This window comes from Choloepus didactylus, chromosome 5 (assembly GCF_015220235.1).
Source record: "Choloepus didactylus isolate mChoDid1 chromosome 5, mChoDid1.pri, whole genome shotgun sequence".
Lineage (NCBI taxonomy): Eukaryota > Metazoa > Chordata > Mammalia > Pilosa > Megalonychidae > Choloepus > Choloepus didactylus.
This window is the reverse complement of record NC_051311.1, coordinates 116,460,291-116,477,513: the sequence shown is the minus strand read 5'-3', so window position 1 is coordinate 116,477,513 and position 17,223 is coordinate 116,460,291. Positions and strand designations below refer to the sequence as shown.

Below are 17,223 nucleotides of genomic sequence, written 5' to 3'. Positions count from 1 at the left end.
AGGGTAAAAAATTAAATTTTATTACTTCAACTCTCTTTGCAAGAAATATACAACTTCCTCTGACGTGATTTCACTAAACTTTAAAAACTCACCTCCATAACTAATTCTTAGGTATAAAATAATGTAGTGGGGACATTTTCTCTATTTAAGGTACTCGTAGCTGTGGGCAGTACAAAGACTTGGAACTTTAGACATCCAGCTTCTTACTTCATGATAGAAAATGTGTAAATTAAATGTCAAGAGGAAAGTAAGGCTGTAGGACTCTGATCCAGTTAGACACACTATAGCCCCAGAGATGCAGGTCTGGGGCTTGATGAGCAGTGAATACTGCCACAACCCCCAGCTGAATTCACCTGTCAGGTAGTGTGCTAACACCCTCATTCCTTCCAGAAACACATGGGAGCTATTCCAGTTTTACTAATAACTTTATTTAAATAAGACACAGGTACTTCTATACTGAAAAAATACAAAACAAAAGCCACACATTTCCTTGTGTAAAGCCATATTGTATGGTAACTCGAATACTGTTCAGCACAGTGGCTATAATTAAACAGTACAACTATATACAAAATTTAAACAACTTTTGACAAATTTCTACAGCTGGATGTAGGATATATTTGAGCTCAACAACTTCTGTGAAATTTACACAGCAAAGCATAAGCTTTAACACATTTGGTTCAAAACTTCAATATATGCTAAGAACAAATGTACAACACAATTAATATTCAGTTTCTCATGAGAAAAAAAGCACATCACTATAAATACCGTACATCAGATTTCATCACCAAAAAAGCATATTCAGTCCTTCTTTCTGAAATTGATATTGGTACTATTTGCATCTTATTTGGACAAAAGCAGAGCACAAGATCAACACATTATGTAATGCTAAACCAGAGATCAGAAGTTAAACGGAGCTCATATTTATCTTACGGAACTAGTATTTTTTCTCCCTTTAACCATAATCTACAAAATATAGTATTTTCATCAAGGCCTGAGATTATTAGGGTTAAAGGTATATGCTGCTGAAAAGATTGTTTAAAAGGTTCCCCTGTGAAAATGGCAAAAGTAAACTGAGTCCTTTTCTCCATGACAGTCTCCTACAATATAACACTGACTAATTTAAAGGAGCCAGAATGCACCTTCAGGAGAGAATATTACTGCAAACTTTGGTGGAAAGAAGAGAATTGGGATCATGACAAAAGAATACACAGAAAACACACAAACAAACACAAACACATACACACACATATCCGTTTCTTTAAAAAAAAATTAACGGTGTTGCTTTCTTCTTTATTGTCTTACATTTCTTCAACCTCCTTAGAAAATAAACAAAATGAAAACCTAGGAATGATTGAAAGGGGCTGAAATGCTCCTGTAACTGTAGGCACCTTGTTTCCCTAATTCTTAAAAAAAAATTGTGTCATACACTTTAGGTGCAAATGAAACAATTCTAGGTTTTACTGAACTGAAAGGAATGGAATAAAATTAAAGAAGCTTCCTTTTGCACTTGGATATGCTCTTTGTGTTGCAGGAAACAGTGTATCTGAAAGTTGGTTCTCCCACCGACCAAACAGGAATATCTGGGACTTTCTCTACACTGTTGAGAACTTAAGTCAAGTCTGCAAGTTCAAGGCTATTTAACTTGGGTTTATGCTCTACTCTGCATGTTAAAAATCTTAAGACTACTCATGATGATATTGAGAGGCTTATAGGAAAAACTTCAAACTATTGCTTTGTTAAGTCACCAACTAGCCAGCTTATTTAACGTTGCATTACTTTTGAGACCCAAGTATTGTTTGTCTACAGGTGAATACAGCTCATGCACCTAAACTGCTGGAGTGTGTCATTCTTTTAAACTGCAAATTAAAGAATTTCCAAAAGAGAAACTAAACATTAATATGCCTTAAGCTAAAATGGTAACATTTCATGACCCCAACAGCCAACAAAAAGCAAAACAAAACGACCTCAATCATCCCTGTGAAACTTCAATTGTTCTGAAATTAAACCTAGACATTGTCTTTAAATTTCATTACACACAATGTGGAATGTTTATGTACAGCCTAGTACTGAACACTTTATTTGCAACACTTTAACAGTCTCAGCAACACCTGAACTTCTAAAAAAGCCACATTTAAAAATGTTGAAACAGTGAATGCAACAGTTGTTTTACTTGTAACCACGTGACAAAAGTGATGTCAGACACCACAGATTTGCTGGTTCTCCTCATGTTCACCCGTGTCCAGGATTATCGTTCTCCTAGGGTTGAATGCACTTCTTATTCCAAAAATGTGGAATGTAATGAGGAAAGGGAAATGCAAAACATAAAAAAGGCAAAAGAGTGATGTTCCCTCTTTAGCTTTTTAGCTGTGAAATATTTAATATCCCAATATGATATACATTCCAAGTTACCTGAGTTTAGACTTCAACTGAAGTACCTGAAGCTAGGCCATAAGGGTGGGCACTGTGCAACTGTTGTGGCCATTTTTTTTGTTTTTTTGTTTTTTTTTTTTTTTGCATTGTATGTATTATAGAAGTTAGAAACAAACACCTGGATCAATTGTAAACATAATCCTGAAGTACAGTATTTTCCATAGGACAAAACACAGCAAGACATTTTCTAGAGAGACAGGCAACCTTTTGATATAGAGCTTATTTATACTGAAGAATTTGGAACAAAATACAGGACACAGTACTAATCTGTCAAACATACTATGAAATGCATAGTCTCCACTTACAATGCTGAATGACACGTATTTTGCAAGCATTACCGCTTTCCACAAAAACTGCTGAATAGGAGTTCCGTCCCTGCCAAGATCAGAGTTAAGAGATATTTTATGATGCTGATAAGTATTTTGTTGGTGGTGGTGCTGTTCAGAAAAGTTTATCACTCCATGCAGGTAGATGTCTGAGATCTAGTTCCTAATCCATGGAACACAGGGTAGAGGCCGGCTCCCCCTTTGCTTTAGATGATCACATAGTTCTGAGCAGAGACGTGCTCTTCAGCCTGTAGTTCCTGCAGAAGCTGTTGCTGCTGCTGGGATGGCTGTTGGGTAGAGGCCTCTGTGGGACCCACTGTGCTGGTGTCATTGGAGAGAGATGCAAAGGAAACCCGGGATGAGAGCTGCTCAACGGTCAGAGTGGACAGAGCTGAGCTCTGGCCAGAGTTAGGAGAGTTCTTGAGCATCAGGTCAGAGGCAGGTAAGAGAGGGCCTAGAAGTTTCACAGGACAGAAAGCTGATCCGGTTGGGATGAAATTAACCTTGTTTTTGTCAGGACATGAAAAGAGAGGGGCTGAGATAGGCTGACGAGACCTAAAACCATAAAACAAAATTAGGTTTACAAGCATTACAAAGTTAAGCACTTTCTAAATTAATTGGAGTTCTTTAAAACAGCTTAAATGTGAATGGCAGGGAATGCAGGTTAAGTGTACACAGAGGGCAAACATCTTCCATAGCACAAGTCAGCTGGCAGACTATTCACGTACACAGCACTGAAGTGGTCTTTGAGACAAAAGGATTTCCAAAAGGACTGGGCAGATAACACATTTTTGCAGAGATCATTAGTTTGCTTTCAATCATTTAGGAACAATTCAAAATTTCTTCCATCATAGTTGAAGATTCTGTAAGGATTACCTTTTTCTGTAGAGAAAAATTTATACGTGGGGAAAATTACCCCATCATGTATTTGGTTTTAAGCATTTCTCCTTTTTCTGCATCTCTACACATATTTCTACTAAGACAGATGGAAAAAAAAATTCAGTGTTCTCTCCAAGAGCCAGTAAGCCCAAAAGAGCAGGCTCCAAAGCTCTGCCTCTCCTCTCACTCTCAGGAGCTGGACCATCAACTCCTGCAAGACAGGTCTCTGTCTCCTCCTCAGTTGCAAGAGTACAGCAACCTCCACTAGGCATCCACACTGGGATAGAGAGATAAGTGAGTCCAAGAGTAGCACATAGGCTTTTTCTAAGCTATTCTGTTATGGGTTTACAGCATGAACCTCTTTTCTTTTAATTTCTAATTAATACATACTGAAATGCCAAAAAGAAAGAAGACAAACAAACAAACGTGAATATAGTCTAAATTCAATGAAGAGTACACATGCTAAATGTGTCTTTAAGGGAAGACTAACTTCCCTCTGGCTTGTGGAATCACTATCATTAGGCTAGCCACACACGGATGTCAACTTTGCTACTAATTTTTTTTTTATTAGCCTTCTAAGTTAATAGAGCTCTGGAAAGGAAAATTCTCAATAATTAAAAATAGATCTTTTAGGTGGTAAGGATGAATTTTCAAATTTCTTTGTATTGACATACATTTCCAGGATCCAGACTCCAATTTTCCTTCAATAAGATCTCTTTTTGCCTATTCAACACTCTTTGAGTATTTGCTTTTGGAAACACATTATCAGCTGGATAGAGTAGTTGATTCGACTGTCATCAACTGGTCTCAGTAAAAAGCTTTACAGCTTTACAGATCCCGGCTGATAGAAAAGACATTACTTACGCCATTTCCTCAAAGACCTTCACTCGCTCACATCCCTCTGGGGGCTCCCGTTTGAACATGTAGCTGTTGTTTGGTTTGGGAGATGAAGCATACTTGGGTAACGGTGAGCTACTCCCACTGTCTGTAAATTTAAAGCAGTTATATTAACTAGTGATTGAAAGCTCTTTTAAAATTAAATTTGATTTCCAAACAAGCAGCCTCCTCTCGAACAACCGATCTACTACTGCCCCTTGGCTTATACCACCACAGAGCTTCTTTTATTACCTAGCTATTTCTAATACCTTTGTGTAGTACATTTTTCTAATTAAAAGCTTCAAGGCAACAGTAATCTACCATACCACAGAACATAAAGAGGAGGATATTATGATCCAAAAAATTGCATTTTGAATAAAGCAGAGGTGTAATCCTTTCTGAAAATAAATACAATATTTCTTACATATTTCAAAAATGTAAATGAGTAATATACAGAAATTATGCTGAAGAATTACAAGATATTATAAAAATACAGGGTTCTCTACACTTGCTCACTGTCCAAACCAAATTAATTGAAAATTTTAATATGCAGAATAATCTTCATTATAAAAGTTCTTAATAGAAAAGGTGCTTTTATTAAACACCATGAATAACATATGTGCAAGGGGAAAAAAACAGGTTTATGACACATAAAGTCTTTTTCCATCTCCCCAACATGAAATTTGCTGAAGAGTTTTGTCTTCAAAATGTTTATACTAAAGAGCTGTCTCTGAACAGTTTTGTGTTTTTGCTACTTTCTGAAAGACATCGAGAAACCCAAAAGCATGTTTTCCTCAAATTTATGACCAAAAAGAAAAATAGTCTATTCATGAAAAGCCATAAAAACCTATATGCAATTCCTCCCTTTTCCTACCTGGCAAAGGATTCTGGAAATTCAAATCCACCAAAATGTGTCATTATCTATGTAAGATGCCAAGCTGTAAAGCCAGTAATATATTTGTATAAATACAATAGTCCTATTTAAACACGTTCTGACTTATATAAACCAGTCCCAAATGTTAAAATACTAATATACACATGATCTATTGAGATGCATTATTTTCACATATTTTGAAAGATGGCATTAGTAACTTAATAAAATGTGTTCCAATTTTGATAAGTTGCTTTAGTTTAGAGTTGCGGCACCCTCCAAGCAATCCTGAGAGCCTAGGATTCAGTAACCGGCCGCCACCTCCCCCCCCCCAGACGAGTCAACTACGACCGCATAGAGTATGGAACACAGTCCAACATTTAGAAACAGAATAATGTGAAAATTTTTGTCATCATTAATGAAGTATAATGCATACTTAGAAAACAGAGGTAACCCTTGATGCACACTAATCCTGTATCTTGATAACGATTCAAAGTGCATCCATTAGTGCTGGGTATGCAAATCTATGCTTATACATGAATATGGCTCTACCTCTGCTGAGAAAGCACTGCCTGCAAAATAACGAAGCCACACTATTAGGAAAGCTAGAAAACCACACAACTTCTTTATTACTATTGTTACTCATGTCTCAATAGATTATGTATAGTGTCCTGGAAGGAATTAAGTATTAGAATTAAGTATGGTTTCTTCAAAATCCATTTGGTATTGAGGATTTTCTTCTTAGATTCAACATTTATCCTGTATCTTGCTTAAACAAATGGGAGGGAAGAGGAGAAATACGATTTCTCTGTCAGACTAATGCAAAGCTTTATTAGCCTGATTAGAGTTCTGAGTGTGCCACTCTTTATCGAGCAATAGACCACAGAGACTGGTCCATGTTCAAAGACTGGTGAGAACAAGGCTTTGAACTTGGTGTAATACCAAAAATACACCTACTCCTCACTATAATATCCAACTAGCAACAAGCATGCAAAAGATATAAATAAGATCAAGATTACAAATGAGTATTGTATTGTGATGCTTCCATGGAGATTACTGCTGGTGACAATACAGCCCACAGGGTCATGCAGAATTGGCCTAGCACGATGGGCTTGCTGCCTTTAACAAGCCTTTTATGCCATCAGCAGGTGTGTGTGTCAGCAGTCAAGTATCCGTACTGTATCATATGGAAAATGCCACCATGGCCACAGCTACAGTCTCCTGTGTTCTATTTCTTCCTGCATCATCAGACATACAACATTATTTCTCTCACAACTTATATTTATGGTTTCAAGGGACTTTCCCAGAATTGAAAGCTAGATGTGAGGTGGTTAATCTGCAAAACTGATTATCTTCCCATTAACAACAGTCTTGCATGAGTTAAATTTTTCCTTCTTAAAAATTTTCTAATTTCAGAGGCTATAAATGTATTTTAGAGTTTCACCCACTTAAACTTCTTGTTCTGTTTTTTATTTTGGTGGTGGTAGTAGTGGGGAGATTAATGCTGAACAAATAAGTATATTGTTATCCTAGAAAAATGTTATTCAGGTCTACTATATCTTCTCTGTCTTTTCAATAAAGGTTGTTCAGTTTTTCTGTGTAAAACTGTGTATCTGTTTGTTGGCCTGAAAAGACTGCTTGAAAGAAAAAAATATTCTCAAACTATGTACAAAGATAGATCTGAACTATGTTCAAATCTGGAGTGTTTACCTCAGATAAGTATGTAAGAAACCTGGTAGAGTGCAAAGAGGAACAAGGAATGGAGAACCTAGTCTGGTTTTTTGTTTTTTTGTTTTTTATTTTGAAATAAATTCAAAGTTATAGGAACAGTTGCAAAAACAACACAAACCCGAAACACACAACTCCATCATACCCTGACCCCCCTCCCCTGATATCCCAATCCACCAACTTTAACATGCTGTCACACCGCTATTTCTTTCCCTCCCTCCCTCCCTCCCTATCATCCATCATCTATTGCTCTGTCTTCTGAACATATGAGAGCTAGCTGCACACATCCTTGAACAAACACTATAATTCACATATACAATTCCCATGAACAAGAACATTCTTTTATGCAATCCCATTAAATGCAGCTAAGAAGAACAAGAGATTCAACAATGATACAAAGCTTACATTCTATATATTTTTTTTTCCCTTATCTCTCAACTGTGTCCCTTTGAGCCTCCTGTCCTCCATCCTCAGATCCCATCCAGAGTCATCCTTGGCATGCAATTTAGACTGTCATCTATTTAGACTGTCTTTTTTTTTTTCCTCAATTGTGGAAACATATATACAGCCTAAATCTTCCCATTCCACCCCTTCCCTAGCATTCCATTAGTGGGATTAATCACATTTAGAATGTTGTAATGCTATCTCTTTCCCACCATCCATTACTAGAAATTTCCCTTCACCTCAAACAGCAACCCTATACTCATTTCTTAACCCCCCATTGCCCCTTTCCCCATTTCTCTTAACCCATATTCTACTTTTCATCTCTATGGTCATATTCTCTGATACTTTCTTTGTGTTTACTGTGGGGCTTAAAATTAACCTCTTAAATCCATAACAATCTTGTTTTTCTTTGATACCAACTTAACTTCAATAGGACACATAAACTATGTTCCTATACTCCTCCATTCCCCCATTTTTATATAGTTCTTGTCAAAAATTACATACTTTACATTGAGTTCAAAACCACTGATTTGTCATTAGAGTTTGTGTATTTTATATCATATAGGAAGTAAATAGTGGAGTTACAATTAAAAAATTATTGACTTCTATTTGCATTCCATTGTGGTCAGAGAATGTGCTTTGAATATATTCAATTTTTTTTTTTTTTTAATTTATTGCGGCTTGTTTTATGTCCAAGTGTATGGTCCATTCTGGAGAAAGATCCGTGATCACTAGAGAAAAATGAGTGTCCTGGTGATTTGGGATGTAAGGTTCTATATATGTCTGTTAAAATTCTCTGTATCTCTTTCTCCTTTCTTTGTTTCTCTGTCGGTAGGGCTCCTTTTAGTATCTGAAGTAAGGCAGGTCTTTTATTGGCAAACTCTCTCAGCATTTGTTTGTGAAAAATTTAAGCTCTCCCTCAAATTTGAAGGAGAGTTTTGCTGGATAAAGTATTCTTGGTTGGAAATTTTTCTCTCTCAGAATTTTAAATATGTCATGCCACTGCCTTCTCACCTTCATGGTGGCCGCTGAGTAGTCACTACTTAGTCTTGTTTCCTTTGTATGTGGTGAATTGCTTTTCTCTTGCTGCTTTCAGAACTTGCTTCTTCTCTTCAGTATTTGAGAGTCTGATCAAATATGTCTCGGAGTGGGTTTATTTGGATTTATTCTATTTGGAGTTCGCCGGGCATTTATGCTTTGTATTTTTATATTGTGTAGAAGGTTGGGGAAGTATTCCCCAACAATTTCTTTGAATACTCTTTCTAGACCTTTACCCTTCTCTTCCCCTTCTGGGACACCAATGAATCTTAAGTTTGGACACTTTATTTTATCTATCGTACCCCTGAGATCCATTTTGATTTTTTTGATTTTTTTCTCCATTCTTTCTTTTGTTCTTTCATTTTCTGTTTTGTGGACTTGTAAGACACTGAGTCACTGTTCAACTTCCTCTAATCTTGTATTATGAGTATCCAGTCTTTTTAATTTGGCCAACAGTTTCTTTTATTTCCATAAGATCTTCTATTTTTTTATTTACTCTTGCAATGTCTTCTTTATGCTCTTCTAGGGTCTTCTTTGTGTCCCTTATATCCTGTGCCATGGTCTTCTTCATGTCCTTTATATTCTCTGCCACGTTTTTGTTCCTTGATTGTAGTTCTTTGATTAATTGTGCCAAGTACTGTGTCTCTTCTGATATTTTGATTTGGGTGTTTGGGATTGGGTTCTCCATATCATCTGGTTTTATCATATGCATTAAGATTTTCTGTTGTTTTTGGCCTCTTGGCATTTGCTTTGCTTGACAGGGTTCTTTCAAGTTGTAAAAAAAGAATACCAATCTAATTTTTCAGAAATACAAGTTGGCGTGTACACTTTCTCTAACTAACCAGCAGATGGCATCTGAGAGTCACCTATACCCCTCAAGTCAGTTCTCCTCAACTTTGCCCTTGTGGTGTGTGGGGAAATGATTCTTGTGGGGTTCAGCTGGTGAAGTCAGTTTGGGTGTGTTGCTGGAGCCATCCGCCCTGAATGTGGGGCATGTGTCCGGGTGGCTAGGAAGGCAGGGCTGCTTTAGTACTCAAACCTCCCAGGTGCTCCCGGAGATTCAAGGCTGTTGCAAGAGTCTAAGCCTTCATTTCAGTTCTGCCCCAGACCCTCTCTGTCGCTGACCCACAAACCACCGGCATTGACATAGCATCCCTGGGTTTTCCGAGCGGGCCCCCTTCTCAGCTGTGATCTTCCAGGACCTCTGCTGAGGGAAGGCTGTACTACGTCACAAGTGCACGCCGTCCCTCAAGGGAAGCCCCGGGCCGCCGGGCCGTGCAGGGGTGCTCTCAGCCTGATGCAAAGATGGCTGAACAGGGCGTCTCAACCCCCTCCCTCTCCTCACACAGTTCCTCCTTCCCTGCTCTAGGACAACTGGCGTGGCTCTGGGCTGTGGGCACAGCCCCGGGCAGGAGTGTCTCCAGCCCACTGGGGAGCCAGCTGCAAGCAGCAGGGTTTCTTTCTCCTTCCAGCTCTCCCCTCCATTCCCCTGGCCCCGAGGGAATCTTCAGTGGGCTATCTTCCACACCAGACACTGAGAGGCCAGCTCAGCCCGCTCCTGCCATGCTTCACTGAGCAGTTCCCACCGTCGCAACTGCAGCCGCTCCTGGGTTTTCCTTTTTTTTTTTAAAAGAACCAGTCCGTCTCCAAACACCAACCCCCAGCTTCCCCACACTGTAGCGCGGCCGCAGGTCTTTCAGCCGGCTTACTCACTTGTTTCAGAATGCAGACTCCCCATTTCACCAAGTGTATGGCCCCTGTGGTGCTAGCAGACCTTGTCCAGCTGGTTGGTGCACTGCTGAAACCGGTATTCTGGGTCACTTCCTGGTTCTTATCTAGTATTTTTCACGGAGGTGTTTTTTTGCCCTGTCTCACCTAGCCGCCATCTTAGGTTCTGTCTGCTAGTCTGGTTTTAACTGTCAATATTTGTATAGTTGAACACAACTGCTTTTCTGGGATTCTATATAATTAAAGGAATTGCCACTCCTAACTCTAAAATTCTGTGATTAAAAAAAAAAATGGTTCTAGAATACAAAGAAGGAACACTGTACCAAAATATTTTTTTGCTCTGTCAAGTGGCATACTTTAAAAACCACTTATATGACCAAGCTATCCTACTCATTTCAGACTTACAGATGTCTAATCAGTGAGAACCCTGTGTTGAATTCAATAAAACACACTACAATAAAAGAACATTATAAATGTGAGGTGAGAATGCCTTCCTAGGAGATTCAACATGAAAAGTCTCAGGGTAATTTTAATTCAGTCCTTGTTGGTCACAAGCATGTTTTCTCATTACGTTATCCTGAAGGGGAACAATGTAGGAAAACAACTAGAAATATAGTTGGGATTAAGTTAAATATTAATTTATGTTCTCATAACAGCTTAGCCAATGTCAATTAACATAATTAAATGCAATGAATATGATTATTTACCTATCTTTCTATATTCACAATAGTCCCATCTATACTTATAAGAGAACTACCCAACTCTGAAAATCAAGGGTACAGAAACATTTTATTGGGTATTTTAAGATTTTGGTTCATAGTTATGCATAGATATCATATTTACCATTAAAATACCAGCAATTTCTCAAACATTTTTAGTCATATGATAATAAATTAAACCTTGGAAAAATTAGAGAAGTTATTCTTAACGTCTGGTATTCCATATAGAAATGATATTTACTAATGTAAAACTACTTATACTTTTATAGCTTGATTTGAATTTCTCCTACATTATATCTGATGTATTAAGTTTTGTAGCTCATGATTCCAGCATTAAAAAAATCATATATATAAAGGTTGACTGATTTAGTAGGTATGTAAAATCTTTGCCATGGTTCTATTCTAGCCCCAAGTCTTTAGTTTAGATGTGCTTTATTTCATACTACCATATTACCTTACCAAATTAAGGGAAATTAATTCTAAAACAAGCAATATAATTATAGAGCAGTGGTTCTTAACTCTGGTTTCACATTAGATGCATCAGAAGATGTTTTAACACCACCAATGTCCAGACCTCACCCCTAAGAGGTTCTGATTTAATTAGTCTGGGGAGGAGTCCAGGCATTCCTTTTGTTCTGCATAGCCCCAAATTTGAGAACTAATTGTGAAGATGTTAAGAACACTGGTTTGGAGTCAGGTCACCTGACTTCTACATAGGCCTAGCTGATTTTTTTTTTTTTTTTAATCTGGAATAAATACTGATATGATAGCTGTGGAAAATGAGTGTTAAAGGATTAGGATAGTGCCTGAAATATATAGTAAGCTCTCAATAAATATTATTATTATAGTAGAAAGAACATACCATTCCTAATTTGAAAATTAAAAATGGTGAAGTATTCAGAAGGTACATGCCTATTCTAGTCTCTTGGCAGGAGAGAGTTACAGAATGTAAGTATTTTTAAATAGATCTGTACACTCTAACTCTATTCAGGTATACAGAGATAAGATTTTGTTTCTGGCTGGGAAGAAGATTTTGTTTCTAGCTCTAATACTTGGAGTATCAGATTCTCCAGGTTTTGTGATTGCCAGTTCATGATGATATCTTTTAGTATATAGCGATCAATCGGTTTTGAAATTAAAATCAATGCCTAAAGCATGCAAAGTCTATATACCAAATGTGCAGGAAAAACATTTTTACAAACAGTAATTCTTATTCCAGCTTTCCGAGCTAGAATAACTTGGGAAAGCGAGTACCATGTTTTCAACCAACACTATCCTCAATGACTTAACTAAGAGCATAATCAAGTTATCCAAGACAATTAGATCACAGATATGATTAACTAAAATAGGACCTAAACAGAATTACTATTCTAGTGTTAAAATTATTTCTTCTGCATGAGGAAATGAAATTATCAGCTGTCCTGTGGTTTGATGGCCTAATGAAATCAGGAGGAACACAATTGTATAGCACTTCATGACAACAAAGTTTTGGAACCAAGTAACATTACCAACTGTACTGAAAGGCCTGGACTGTCAGTTAACTCCAATATCAAACTGTGAATAAGTAAATGAAACATTTGGCTTTTACAGATAGCCTCTAATGTTTCACAAAATCTCAAAGTTAACCTTTTATGAGAAAGTTACAGAATTTCAAAACTATTATACATCAGCTATAGCCAAGATCATCTGTAGATGAGCATTCAATAAAGTGTAAGGAGGAAAAAAGTAACACTAACTTTTAGTACTTATATTTTTGAACTTTACTTCAAATTAGATGTTTTTTGAATAAATGGAACACAATTTACATTCCAAATGTTAGGCAAATTAATTAGGTATTTGTCACATGTGGGAGGTGTTTTGCTTTATTTTATATTTTATCACTTATTGTTCCATAAGAATTAATTGAATTGATAATTTTAAAATTAAGTATAGCTGCTCCTTTCTTTTTGTGTACTCACAATCAGTATAATGCTTTTCTTCTACAAACACAAAACCTGATGTGCAGAACAACTTGTCTCCAAATCTTACAGTTGTTGATATGCTAAATGCTCATTCAGAGTCTAAGATGATAGCTAAAAATAAAAGCAAATCACCTACTGAAGACTGTTCTCAAACCAGTTCATAGTTTACAACCATGCTTCTTATATATGTAAGTCACAATGGTAAAATGAAACTGAAAATAAAATTTCAGAGTACACAGAATATTTTATATCTTGAAAAGTAATACATTTAAGGATTTCAATTTGATGCAATCTTATTTTTTATATTCTCAAGATTTTTACATGAAAACTTTCCAGGGACATCAGTTATCCAGGAACTGAATGAAACACACTGTTTATATTAAATTGCTCCTAAATTATACAAAAGGAAAAAAAATTAACATTTGAACACTGAATTGAAAAGTTTCAATTCAATTTTCAATGCTCACTCAAAAAATATTTGCTGTGTACTAGCCATGTGCAAAATAGAAGGCAAAGCAAAAATCCCATAGATGTTGTCACTGTGCATTACGTAAAATTCACTATTTCCTCTTTTGTTTTTATTCTTGCTTAAGGGAAATGACATTATAACATCCTGAGGCAGAAATCAGCATGGCTTTAAACTTCGTATATTCACCTTTAACCTGCTCCTTCGGTTATTCCTTACCTTATTAATGGTGGTAATCATTTCCACATCTCCCAAGCTAGAACTCAGCTGTTATCTGCCTCTGTTTTTCCTCTCTCATCTAATATATCTAATCAGCCACAAATGCTGAATTCTTCCTCAACCTCTTTCCTCCAATTCCTCTGCCCTAGTTACCCCTCCTCATCTTTGCCCTATAGCTGCGATCTCCTGAGGGAGCTGTACAAAACCATCTACTGACAAGCTGGAAGAAAATATTAGAACATTGCTACGTATTGGTTTTTTATCTCTCAAAATAAGAAAATATGCTTTACTAACACATATTTAATTTTTGAGTTGAATTATATGCATATATAATTTAGAAATACAGGAACTTAACATTAGTAGTACAGATTCAAAAGTGCTGACAGGAGTATGTAATAAATAAAGTTTGGAGGCCACAAGCCTAGACTTTAAAATAGTATCTTATCTTGTCCTCCTGCTGACTGTGTCTCTATTTCCATAGTTATACCTGAATTGTGGTCCTTAAAAATAAAGTTGGCCATGCTGTTTAGCTGACAAAAAATCTTTTGTTTGGCTCTTCCTTTCTCTTAGCAGGGCCTACAATAAGCAGGGCCCCTTATGAAATACTGGCCTTTCTACCTCATTGCCTTCAACTCCCTACTCGTCACCCCTGAGCTCCAGCCACACCTTTTCGTACTGTTCCTCACACACCAGGCCCTTTCACAGCTGACTGCCTGTATAAAGACTGTTCCTCCTGCAAGGGCAGCAACATATCCATGAAGTTCCTACAGAAGAACTTGTTGGCATCTGGAGTCACAGAATTTGGAAAAGTTACTTATTTTCCCTAAGCCTTATTTCCCCACCCTTAAAATAATGACAACGTCACCTACCGGTAGGAATACAGTAAGATCACAGGAGATAAAAAATCACCTTAGCATATTTAATCTTCCTAACGATCCTAGGAGGCAGCTACCATAATCAGTCCCAATTTATAGGTGAAGAACTTGAGATACAGAGCAACTTGCTAAAAGACACATGATTAGTAAGTGGCAGAGCAGGGATTCAAACCCAGAGCTAACACAGTCAGAGTTCATTACCTTTGTGCTCTCTGCCTCACTAAGTTTCGAAGTCTCTCAACTTTACTGTCCACATTAGATATGAGGAGGTGAATAGATGATCAGATTCCTTCCACTCTACTATTCTATGCATCTAATTAAAGGCTTACAGCTCTGCTAACAGTTTGGATCTGCCTCTATTTAGTTTCACAAGAAGACTGAGTGTAAGCAATGACCCTTAGGCTTTTATATTTTTTTCTGAGAGGAACGCAAAAGATAATGGGAGATCTGGTGGATCCCCTATTATTTTCTCCCTAGTCATGATCAGAGCTCACCTCTGTTACCAGCATGACCAACTGGGAAAAGGGGAAGGTGAGACAGGTTTTAGCAAAGTCATTTCCTTTCCCCAAACTTCAACAGGAAGTCTGAACTTTATTACTTCTTTCCCACCAAAGGCTTAACACTAAGTTAAGTCTTAGTTTGGTTACTCTTTATTGCGTGTATGTGTGTGTGTGTGTGTTTACTAGGAGTATCACACTCTTCTTAAACATCCAGAAACCTAACATACATAAAGTAAATCCTTAAAAATGAACACATCATGAAAACAGTTGTAAAAAAATACTAAAACTATTGCCCACTAAGCACTACTCTATGCTTAGCACTATTGTAGGAGCTGAGGATTTAGCAATGAGGAAAATAAAGTTACCTCCTCTTGCTGGGGCTTACATTCCAATACATAAACAGGAGATTAAATGAAATATATATGCAGGTATATTTAAACACCTGGCTTGTAATTGGTTTGTGTATTTTCTAGACCCTTTGCTGCAAAAACTAGAACTAAATTATATACTCATTAAGCAGTTTTGAATTATGAAAAATAACTCATCCATGGCGAAATATCATAGTATCTGCCATTAGTACAATTCTGAACATTTTCAGAGAAGGGGAAAGGTCATTTGCTAGGTGCTTATGTGCCGGCAGATACTGGGAATGTACGTAACTTTAGATGGTATCTTGAAAAAACAGAAACAGGGAAGATGTCAGTTTCAACCTACAGGATAACCCCTGTGGTGGAACAACATCTCTATACTCTTTGTAAATGTACCACCAAGAGGTTCTTCTAGGATAACAAGCAACCTGGAACAAAATGGGAGGAATCTTTTGTTAAAGAGACCCAGGATCTAGAACAGTGGCTTTACGATGTGGTGGCTAAAAGAAGTGTATCTATCATGATTAGGCTACTTAGAAGATAGATGGTTAAGGCATAGGGCAAAGGTCAAAAATAAATAAATAAATAAACAGACCCCTGGAGATAGACACAAATAGGGTTAAAAAGTATAAAGGAATAAGAAGATGCCAGAAACAGTCTATTTCAAAAAGTCTGCCTAGGATCAGTTCTAGACTCTGAAAAGACAGGGCTCTCTCGTGACCCCAAGGGCAGCTCAGTCCTAATATCTGAAGTTTAGCATTATTCTTTATGAGTTAAATCGCAGTATGAGTTAAATATCCTTGCATATATTGGCCTTGGGAAACTCTGTCCACATAGCATAATTGTTACAATGGGAAAATATGATTTAAGTTCCAAGTAACCAATCAATTTACAGATTCTTGGAAAACAACACTTGGCCTAAGTAAAATGGTTCCGTTTACTTCATGATTACAATAATCAATGTTTCCACAATCTCTCTCAAAACTGCAGAATTTTATAACAACTGCCTAAGTGAATTGTGCCAGAGATCAATAAGCAGCAGACTGAAGTCTAGATTTTGTGGCTTGCCCAGCACCAGTTTGATTACCATCAAGGAACACAAGGCAGAGTTGCTAAAAGAACTAATATTTCAACACTGCCCTCTCTATTATATAAATGACTATTTTCTTCCCTTGTACTTTAGGCATGACAAATTAAAATAATTTAGGCTTTTAGGGTATATTATGAGGATGTTAAGATGAGAATCCCTAACCTGGATATCTCAATTCTCTGCATAGACCATGATGTAGGAACTGTGGCTGTTATTAGGTTAGCTAGCCTGGCAACTTTACACATGACACCAGGCTGTTGCCTTCAGTCTTCAGGTCACTGGAGAAACTTGCCAAAAAACCCCCAAAAAAACCCAAAACTGAAAACAGTCTCTCAAGAGCTGGACCTTCCTAAATAGTCCAAGTGTTTCTGTCCTGGCATCGCAATAAATACAGTCAAAGAAAACAACAAATACGCTAATCAACTAAAACAGATGTTAAGAATAGGCAGGGAGAATGTTAGCAAAGTTGGGAAAAGGGTAAGTATGTAACAGATGAGTACTAGATCAGCCTACCAGCACATCTCTCATTCGAGCATATATTCACCATGGTTATCCCTCCCCTGCATGCCATCCAGTGTCTGAGGGAACAAATTTCTCAACAGCAATTACAGGACAAGTAGACACTTCAAATCTGTCATAGTTGACTACAAATTGCAGTTTTCATTGTGTTTTCATAGTTGATGGCTGATGCAAACCTGTTTGAAA

General features: G+C 37.2%; 1 protein-coding gene across 3 annotated transcripts in view; it reads right to left on the bottom strand.

Moving 5' to 3' along the window:
- Positions 1–406: 406 nt before the first annotated feature.
- GLCCI1 (glucocorticoid induced 1) overlaps positions 407–17,223 on the bottom strand; it is a 118,514-nt gene continuing 101,697 nt past the window's right edge. For 2 of the 3 annotated variants that reach the window (XM_037836768.1, XM_037836769.1), the window contains exons 7-8: positions 4,500–4,620; positions 407–3,311 (exon numbers count right to left, since the gene is read on the bottom strand). In XM_037836768.1, coding sequence (XP_037692696.1) covers positions 2,963–3,311; positions 4,500–4,620 — 470 coding nt within the window. In that variant the 3' untranslated portion in view covers positions 407–2,962. The remainder of the gene's footprint in view (positions 3,312–4,499; positions 4,621–17,223) is intronic. The other variant, XM_037836770.1, reaches the window with a different exon arrangement.